This window comes from Diuraphis noxia, unplaced genomic scaffold, assembly GCF_037042655.1.
Source record: "Diuraphis noxia isolate RWA-SAM2 unplaced genomic scaffold, SU_Dnox_SAM2 contig0001, whole genome shotgun sequence".
NCBI lineage: Eukaryota > Metazoa > Arthropoda > Insecta > Hemiptera > Aphididae > Diuraphis > Diuraphis noxia.
The window spans coordinates 71560584-71571372 of NW_028301711.1; the positions used below are offsets into that span (position 1 = coordinate 71560584).

At 25.6% G+C, this 10789-nt stretch overlaps 1 protein-coding gene across 3 annotated transcripts; it reads left to right on the forward strand.

Annotated features, from left to right (window-relative positions):
* On the forward strand, window positions 1–10789 carry LOC107164628 (zinc finger protein zfp-1-like). Of its 3 annotated transcripts, none has more exons than XM_089216497.1 (15): window positions 1–179; window positions 745–840; window positions 930–1050; window positions 1185–1267; window positions 1344–1508; window positions 2891–3091; window positions 5590–5755; window positions 6961–7293; window positions 7434–7557; window positions 7616–7838; window positions 7912–8062; window positions 8122–8259; window positions 8354–8504; window positions 9075–9234; window positions 9315–10789. In XM_089216497.1, the coding sequence occupies exons 3-15, from the start codon at window positions 942–944 to the stop codon at window positions 9360–9362; spliced, it is 2052 nt and encodes a 683-aa protein (XP_089072623.1). In that variant the 5' UTR covers window positions 1–179; window positions 745–840; window positions 930–941; the 3' UTR covers window positions 9363–10789. The 3 variants fall into 3 exon arrangements, with proteins under 3 accessions (XP_089072623.1, XP_015367998.1, XP_015367999.1); XM_015512512.2 differs by having other exon boundaries at window positions 2–179; window positions 5587–5755; XM_015512513.2 differs by lacking the exon at window positions 745–840 and having other exon boundaries at window positions 2–179; window positions 5587–5755.

Here is a 10789-nt window from a genome sequence, read left to right on the forward strand (position 1 = left end):
ATCCGCAGTTGTTGTAAACCGAAATTCATTTTTGTTTAGTAAATATAATAGTAATAATATAAGTAACGTGAGGTGTATACACCATTTTTATGTTTGATATGCACCGTAATGTCATAGTTGTATCTAATTTGTAATAACGAAATTTTACACTAAGTGATAGGCATAAGAAAAAGTAATAAGTATGTATTCGTTTGTATTTATGTTAATACTTTTATCGGTAATATTAGGCTTGTGGCAATGGAGCATTTCAAATATTTCGCTGTAGTGTGGTTGAATTGTTATAAGTCTACACAATATCTATTTCCTATTCTACTGATCTGCCTATGAACGCCAATGCCCGAATGTCGAGATTATTACATGCTGTTGAAATATAATTCCCATTCAGAATCTTTGTTTTATTTTTTCCATTTGTGTTTGTATGAGTGTTATAGGAAATGTTTTGTTGCCGTTTGTTATTAGTTCAGAATAAATTCTATTAACTGCTAGTCCACTTTATTTTTGTATATTATGACTCTTTAATAGTGAAGATATATTATGGTCAAGCTATATTATGTAGACTAAAACAGTTTATTAGGTGTTTGATATATTATGTGCAGACCAATATTTTTGTTTTTTTTTTTTTGCGTGTTATTAGTAATACTTACCTATAATAATAATACTATTAAATTGTGTTTTTATATTTACATAATATTTATTATCTATTACTGTTTTATTATTTTGTTTTATTTTTTGCGTATGATTTAGCGAGTATTTGATTGAAATGAATCCTGGTTAAACTTAGAACGCAATCACTATCACATTATTATTATTATTATTTTCCACCAAACCTAGTGTCTTGAGGTTTGTGTTGAGTTTTATTCGTTATTACCCAATTATCTTTATCAGATATGTATTTATTAAAATATATTTTGTAATACTTGAATCTGTAGTAAATATTCAATATGAAAGAAATGCTTGGTGGATGCAGCGTATGTTGTGATGATACAGGATGGACTGAAAACCCCTTGGTGTATTGTGATGGACCTAATTGTAACGTTGCTGTACATCAAGGTAAGTTTGCTGTCATAGCACAGTTGTTGTCACATTATTAAAAATTTAACTATTTTTTGATACCCTTAACATCAATTTTTGTGAAATTTTCAAAATACCTAGATATTGTTTAATTTGTTAAAATCTTATAACAGCTTGTTATGGAATTCGGATTGTACCAAAAGGAGAATGGTTTTGCAGGAAATGTGAAGCTTTTAAAGAAAAATCTATTAAAGTGGTTCGTTAAAAAAAAAAATAGACTCATTTTAAAACTCTCCTTTTAGAATGTAAGAAAACTATGGCATTAATTTCAGAAATGTGAACTGTGTCCATCTAAAGATGGCGCTCTTAAACCTACTGAAAATGGGAACTGGGCTCATGTTGTATGCGCATTGTATATACCAGAAGTTACATTTATGGATGTTACTACTATGGAACCAGTAAAATTGAGTGCAATACCCCGTGACCGTTTTAACAGAGTAAATAATATTAATTTTCCACATTATCAATTATTTTGGTCTTAATAGGGCTTTAACTTAACTGTAATTAGTTTCCAACTGTTGAATAGATTCAAAAATATTTTTTTTTGATATTTTTGTATTTAATGTTATTAGATGATAATAATTGATAATTGAATTATGATGGGTGTCTATATTTAATTATTAAAATGATTAGAGTATTTCTGCATGTTAATGGTAATGTCTTGTTTTTTTTTTCAGGAATCATAACTTAAATAATTTATTAAATTGTATTAATATTTTATTCAATTATGGTAAATTAATATATTAATTAACTTTTCTATTTTTAATTTCATAATACCTATATTATGTACCCTATACATGATTTTTTTTAATTACAAATTAAGTATCAACATTTGAATGTGATGAATATATTAGTGCTAGAGCTTTATAATGGATATGAACATAAAAATTTTAATTTTGTCAGGATTAAAAATGACAGTATAATAAAATTGATTCTAGGTTACTTCTTAAAATTAAAAATTAAAAATTGACAAATTACTGTTTCTATTGAAAAACCAAAAATATCAATTTTCACGTGACTTTCAGAATTTAATGTTCAGGTCTATGATATCTTTGTATACCCAATGACCATTCGACATCAACATTTTTTTGATAAAATTAAGCCCCATCAGAATGTTCAGTTTTGTAAGTTAAAATGTATAAAAACTGTATTAAATCAAGTTAGTTAAAATTCAAAATAGCAAAAAAAATAACATTTATGGTCTTATAGGTGATAAATGAAAATAAAGTTACGTAAATTATATATTGCATTTTCTTTAAATATATTTGTTTATAATTTAACTTAATTTAATATTTTGAAGTTAATGACAAAAAGGTCATTCAATTTTTAACGGCTGGTCTACTATTTATGACTAAAATAGACTAAAATAAATCATTAAAGTAAATTAGTAATCAGCAAAGGCTTAAAGTAAAATAATATAAATCATAGAAGATATAAATAGTGTATAAATAAAAGCTTTAAAGCTTGAATAATTAATTGCTGTAGACAGTTTTTGCATGGCACATTGCTTAATCTTTTATACTTATTTCTTTAGCTTATTTAACAGTATTTATTCTTTCTAGTTATTAATATTTATTATATATTTTTTAATTCTTTATCTTATGTAACAGCCCTTGTATATCTATTTTTAACATTGTGCACATTATTTATAATACAATAATGAGTATATTAGAATTATGTTTTAAAACCACATGTATATATTATAATATTTTTAAACTGTTATGCTGAAAGGTAATAGCTATTAAATATTCATAACTACAAATCAGTTTACAATTTTGTTGACTTTTGGTAATTAATTCATATTGTATTTAATTTTCAGGCGTGTTATATATGCGAAGAAAAAAATAAAGGACTAAAAGTAACGGTATCTGGTGCATGCATGTCATGTAACAAATCTGGATGCAAATTAGGATTTCACGTGACATGTGCTCAAAGTGCTGGGTTATTGTGTGAAGAAGCTGGAAATTATTATGACAATGTTAAATATGTTGGTTATTGTAAACATCATTATTCTAAGTTGGTTAGTATTTATTATTTTTATTGTACATATTCATTATTTAAAAATTATATATCCTACAAGGGATATATTACTAGGGATTGGATTTTATTGTAAATACATATAAAAAATATGTATTTACAATAAAAAATTCCAATAAAAAATTGGAATGAGTTATTTTTAATCTGATTAAAAGTGTATACAATTTAGATTATTCGAACTTAAATAAACATAAATTTATTTTACATATTTTGGTATGGATGCATATTTGGTAAATCAGTTTATATTTTAGTAATATTTAATTTCTTTCGATTCTTTTTTGGGTTTTTGTTGATGAAAGCTTTATATTTATGTACTTCATCTAAACATTATCCACATATTGATATGCGATATTAAGTATGCCATTGATTAATTTGATAGGTAATGAAAGCAGGGCTTGAAATCGAAATAAAAATTTTCAATTTTAATTTCAATTTTGCTTATCAATATTAATATTTTCCGATTTCGATTTAAAAATAATATATTGATTTTGTGATTTTATGATTTTTTTATTGATGCAGAATATCGATTTCATAATATTATGATTTCGATTTTAAATATAATTTTCTTTTATTACGATTTTAGTTTAATTTTAAAATTTAAATAACATTATTTCGATATCACTGATATTAGTGAATTATTTTCAATTTTTGAACTATGATTGTATATTATTTTTTATTACTTTGACATTTAAAACAAAGTTAATTATTTAGTTTAGAATGTTTAGATTTTAAATTCTAATATTGATTAACTATATCAACTAAATTGCTGTCGCACCATTTAAATAACAATGCCTAAGGGCTAATGTTTAGAATTTTAATAATAAAAGTATATAACACTAGAGCCACCCAAAAAAACATAGGTACCTTATAAGTTATAAGTAATGAGCTAATAAATTTCCATACTTTTGGACATTTTCAGTTTCTTAAAGAGAGATTTTTAAAAAAATAACAATAAAGACACACATTACAAACATCACAATGTTTTATTTATTATTGTTAAATAATACTAATATAAATAATAATAATACTAATATAAAACAAATCATATTTTTATCAAACTTTTTTGTTATAGTTAACACGACATACGCAAGCCAACGACTAAGATGTTATCTTATCGCCATAATACAAAATATCTTAATAAAAAATTAATCATGTACAATATTGGAAAAAATATTTTTCCGAGCATTTCATTTAATGAGCCAAATGTGTGTAGGTACCTATCAAAATAAAACTTGCAATAACAACAAGTCAACAACAAACGCTCGTCGAACCCCTATTCCTATTATAGTATTATTCTATAATATGTATACAATATTGTGAATATTCCATTCTCAGAAAACAAAATATTAGACATAAGTTATTAATTATTAGTAGTCATTACTATACACACTATTGTGCATGATAAACAATATGTATAGTCAATGTTATTATCCAATTTAACAATGAGTGTGCATATGAACAATATTAAGTATAAATAGACCTGATATCTGTATGCTTGTATACTTTTGATTTTTTTTTTAAATTTATTTAAAATCGATTTGATTATGTCAATGATTTTGATATAAAATATCGATTTTAACTTTTTTCAATTTTAATAGAAATTTTGAAAATCATTAACAAGCATTCACGATTTCGATATTAATTTTGATTTTATTTAAACAATTTTAACGATTTTTATCGATATTTAAAATCGATTTTGAAATCAATTTCAAGCCCTGAATGAAAGCCTAAAAGATTAGTCATTTTTGACGATGACAAAATACTCTACATCAGCGTTTATCAACTTGTGGTACGCTGAATGCTTTCTGGTGGTATCCTAAGAAAATCTCCTTTCATAAAAAAAATTAAATGAAACATAATTAATAAATCACATCAAATATTATTTGGTTTATTCGATAATAATATACTTAATTACCAATATCCTATTTTCTTTTTATGAATTAAATGCTTATAATATTATCATAATTTTGTTGTTTCTAATAAAATACAATTATATATCATGTGTACTTTTTTTATATAGGCGAATAAAACGTTATTTGATCAAGTGGTACATGAAAATTTTTAAATTGTGTAGGTGTTACTTGGATATAAAAAGTTGAGAACCGCTACTCTACATTATCTAAATAGCATTTATGTATTTTTTTTTGCTGGCATGCCAATATTATATTGACTATTGATAAGTATACCTAATTAGATAACTTTTCAGTGTAATATTATGTCTAGACTTTAATTCAGGCAGAATTTGTGTTATTAATTACTGTTATTTGTCTGTCTTTTTATATTGAATTTTGTTGTTTTCCTTATAAATGGTTGGGTACATACTATAATACAATTGGAATCTCAAATATTATGCTCTTGTCAGAAAGCTTATGTGTTATTGAGGTTGCTTAAATTTTTTTTTACATATTTTGATTTTTTATAACAATTAAGTCTGTTACCTATTAATTACTTAGTTATTGATATTCATCTATTTTTCAGAAGAAAAGCAATAATATAAAACCTATTGCTCCATACCGTCCTCAAAATCAATCTGATAACTCATCATCAGATCTTACTCCTGAAAAACAGTCACCTCAAAAAATTGATAATAATACAGATTCTCAAACTTCAAAACCTAAAAGAAAGTTGACTATCATTAACAATATTGGTATGTTTTTATTTTATAATTAGTTTTTTGCATGTTTAAATAAACATGGATGATATTATAATATATTTAAATATGTCAATGAACCACCATCAAAGCAAAAAAAAAAAAATTGCTTAGTTTAATAGTCTAAATGACTTATCTATATGGGTAGAGAATGAATATTTTGGTTTTAATTATATTTTACCAACTTTTGTATTCAATTATAATTCTACACGGTTTAGTGAGAATAAAAAAATCTCAGGTTGTTATCATTTCATTTTATAATACCCGTTTTAATTTGATTTTTCATGAAATTGATTCTTGGAGTAATTTTAAATAGATATATTAAATGTTCAGTGTTTGTATTTTCTAGGGTTCAGCAGCTATATTTTTGGTACAATTCTTAAGAGGATATCAATGCAATATTTGCTTTCTCTCTCTGGCCCACATTTAATATAGACAAAACGCATTTACGCAGAATCATTTTTTTTTATGATTTTAAGTAATCTTAGAATAATACTACTCGTTACAAAAAGATAGAGAATAATATTTTTGAACTTTAAAAATAAACAAAAAATGTAAATTTAAATAATATTTAAATTGGTTTGAGACAATATTTAGACAAATCGTGTCATTCCCTCAAAAATATTATTCTCTATCTTTTTTATAATGGGCGATTTTACTTTTTGATTACTTAAAAAGTATAGAAAAAATAATTCTGCGTAAATGCTTTTTGTCTATGTCGAGTGTGAGCCAGAGAGAAAACAAATAGAATACTGACATCCTCTTAAGATTTTTCTGCACTTTTTTAAATTTGACTGTGTATTTGATAATTACCCTACGATCTCATGGTAGTCAATCTCATTTTATAACTTATCTGACATACCTAGTTAGTTATATCATGGTTAATCTGTTAATGATTGTTCATTTCTTCATGATTCAATCTCTATAACATTTAAAATTAATAATATAAACAATATTATTCTAATAATCTTAATATCTAGCTCTTAATCTCCAGAATCCCAGTTATCATTGGTTGAATAATCTATATATGCTAATATGCAATACATCATTAGTAAAAATATATTCCCTTCTACTTGGTGCTATATTGAAGTTTTATTTATTCCTGTATATTGTAATTGTTATGCTAGTTTATGTACTTACTTCATCAATTATTAAATCTGTTGAAAATATTAAATATATTTACAATTAAGTATATTACTCAGGTGACAAAATTGCTAATGAGAAAAAAGCTAAGGACTTAACTCGGAACACTCAAAGTGAAGATCTTAGGGTATCAGGACCGCATATTGTAACTACTCATCCATCTGGAAATTTAGTTATTTCTATAGGAACAAAAGTTGAAATCACATCAGCAAATAAGAAAAGTTATTCTGACGATTCTGATACTGAAACTAAACATTCAGCTAAGTATCAAAAAACAAAGAATGCAATGAATATTCCAAAGTCTGAGGAAGATCAAAGATCTAGTGGCTTAAAGGCCACTGAAGAACCAAACTTGTATCGTGTTGACAATAAAAATACCATTATTAAATCAAGTGAGTTTATAGTATTTTTAGGAATATTTATTACATTATCAAATTATAGATTTGGGTTTAATAATCGTAAAATCCAATTAATTAGTAACTAATAAAGGTTTTAATTGAAAATTATAAATTATTTTAATTTGTTGTTTTAGGTGGATCAGCAGTAAATTTGACCCAGAAGCCTGAATCCAGTGCATTGAAAAATGAAACCAGCGTAATTAGTTCTCCTTCGCATACTAAACAAGTTCTCAAAACAGAAGCAACTGAAAAAAAAAAGTATATAACAATAATAACCTGTATTCAAAATAATTTTCACAATATTTTGTTCATTTAGATTTGAAAATAGTACCAATGCCGCTGCTCCTCATATGTTGGGAAATTCATTGAATCCATCATCAAGTGTAGCGCAGAAAATGGCAGATACTTTAAATGAGGAAATAGAAACTCATAAAATGTTTAATAATGAATCAAATTCGTCTACTAATGTACCTACAAATTTAATGTCGGGTCCTCAGCTGCAGCGACGAAATCAAAGGGCATCTCAAATTGTTCCTCAAGTTTGTTGAAATTCAAATTTTAGCTAATCATATTATATTAACATTTTTTTTTACATCATTAACTATTTTACAGGAAACTCCACAACCCCAAGGGTCAGCATCATCATGGTCATCGTTTACAAATGGCATTAATAATAATAGTCCTCAAGGTTTGGAAGATTTGCTTGAAAGACAGTGGGAACAAGGTGGAGCATTTTTGATGGAACAAGCACAGCACTTTGATAGTATGCCAATATTAATTAAGCTATAAATTTTTTATTAAAACTGTTTTGTTAAAAATTAGTTGCATCATTATTAACATGCTTATATCAATTGAAGAGTGAAAATGTTAATTTGGAGGATGAACTAGCTAGTTATACAAGACGCCGTGATCACTTATTAGCCGTGAATGCGCGTCTAGCAATTCCACTCACACCTCAAAGTAATTTATATGAACCTATAGTATTTACCTTATTGTTCATATGTATTATTATTTAAGTAAAATATTTGACTTACATGTATATTTTGCATTTAAGACAATAGGAACCGTGCACCAGCCCCTCCTACTACTAATAACCACACCGAAGCTCCGATTCCTATTCAACCACCAAGGTCAAATTATCAGCCCAATCATGGAAACATTGACTCGTCACTGCAACATAGATATCAGAACCACATATCTAACAGGTACTAATTATGGTTATAGATAGTATGGTAGCAAAACAAACTCTGTATTATGTTATCAAAATAAATAAATATATATATATATATATTTCGTATTATACATACAAAAAATTGCATCTTACTCCACGCGGGTTAAGATCCAGCTACGCAGTTAAAACAACCCACAGCTTACCAATGTCGCCATTTTGACTTTTGTATAATATGGGTAGCTCCAACTGTAAACACTTAACAGTCTTGTGTACATTGCACTCATATTTCTCAAATAATAAAACTCACTTCACTGTGTTATATCAGGATCATTTAACTTTTGGCGCTAAAACTGATGTTACCACCGTGCTCTTAACATGCGCAGAGTATAGCGATTTTTAGAAGCCAGATATGCTATTAAAACTATATTGGCTGTCCATCGTACAATCATAGCATCTGTATTTGTACAGTAGTATAAATATGATATATTAATATAATTTATTGTAATTGATTTTGCATAAATAAATAAATAAATACAAGTATACTGAACATCTAATCTACCTTTTAAATTGAAATATTACAATTTTTCCTTAATTTATTTTACAGACATCCAACTAATCATTTGTCAAATAATATGCCTTCCCATGTAGTCATCCGTGGCGGTGTTGTTCAAGAGCCAAGGTCTGATAACAGAAGACAAGTCAACCATAATATGGGCTCTAACCCAATGTACCAAGCTGCACCACAACAACCTCCTAACATGGCTGTAAGTTTATAAATTAGTTTAAACACTTTGTTTAAAGATATATGTTCTTAATCTTAATCATAATTAAAATTGTTCTATAGCTACCACGTCATCACACGGGTATGGATGGTCATCCAAAACATAGTTGAGAAGAAGCTAAATGTTCGTGCTCACAATGTACTTCTCTTCTAGCTGATTATGTCTGGAAACACCTTACTTGAAATTTAACTTATATGTCAATAATTTAAAAAAAATGTTTTTATTGCTATTCTTAATGTATGTTTAAAATGTTTTAAAATTCCGTTTAAGATTAATCGGGATGGATGTATTTTTTTATATATAAATAGAAAATGTCAGCTGTCGTCTTAAATTATAAGAAAAAATGAAAATTTTAACTTAAAAATAATGATACATGTTTATATAATACATTAACTTAGGTATTAAAATATTTACTATCAATATTATCAATTTGTTATGTCGTTAATAAGCAAAATTTGTTTAAATTTTAAACTTTGAGGCATTTAATATCGATATTAAATACGTATGTATTTAGCAGATACTTTTGTTAAATAAATAAAATGGTATATTATACTATTATTCAATTTTAACTATTTTAAAATGGCCCTCTTTTAATTTTCATAGTATGTTATTACTTAATTAATATCACATTTTCATTTTTGTATCATGCTTTTAAAATGTATTCTTATTTTTCAATGCAATTGGTCAATAGTTAATTGTTAGGTAATATACAATGTTTCATTTGTTGTTGATTTTTATTTGTACTACAGTTGTTGTAAACAAATTATGGCAATACAACTTTTGAAAAAAAAAAATGTGTTGCGTTGCGATCTCTTTTTATATATTTTTGATCTAAATTCGTAGGTAGATACATAACAATGTTTTACTAATATTATTTTTTTTTTGTACTTTTCTTAATAATATAATGTATATTTGTATTATTATTTAGAACATAAATCATAATTAAACTTTTAATTTATTCATTGCTTTATTTGTATTATAATACATTTACAAAAATAGAGTAAATATGATTTATATGAAATTAATATAAAATGTTAACAGTGTTTGGTGTATAAATTTCAGATATTAAATTAACTCTAATTAGATTTTACATTTATTAAATTGTAAATTATTTTTAAACTAAAATGTTAGATTTATGAAGATGTTGACTATGTTTTACATCCATTATTACTTTTAAATGTTCTTTTATAGTACCTAAACCTAATACTTTGATTGGAGAAGTGATCCATTAGGTATAAGTTGAGTGTTAAGTAGTACTTCTGTATTAAGGCTTTGTGTTATAATATACTTTGCTATTCTTAGTCATTTTTAATGTACATTTAACGTTACATTGTTTTTGTTATAGTATGTTGTACCCCTAAATTTAGATGTTAAAGTCATTTTGATTTTTTGTTTTGTTTTTTTCTTTTCATATACTATGTAACTTATGCATTTGTCTTTTTACAATCTATTACACTAACTGTTAGTGACATATTAATGTAATCTTGTTTATGGTGATTAAAGATATTATAATGGTAAAAAAAAAACGAAAGGCAAA

Bases quoted from the DNA above. Each gene is read 5' to 3' on its own strand.
- LOC107164628 (XM_015512512.2), top strand. From the start codon at position 942: ATGAAAGAAATGCTTGGTGGATGCAGCGTATGTTGTGATGATACAGGA. The intron at 1,509-2,890 runs GTAAATAATATT...TTTAATTTTCAG, and splicing joins CCCGTGACCGTTTTAACAGA to GCGTGTTATATATGCGAAGA. The intron at 7,839-7,911 runs GTTTGTTGAAAT...ACTATTTTACAG, and splicing joins CATCTCAAATTGTTCCTCAA to GAAACTCCACAACCCCAAGG.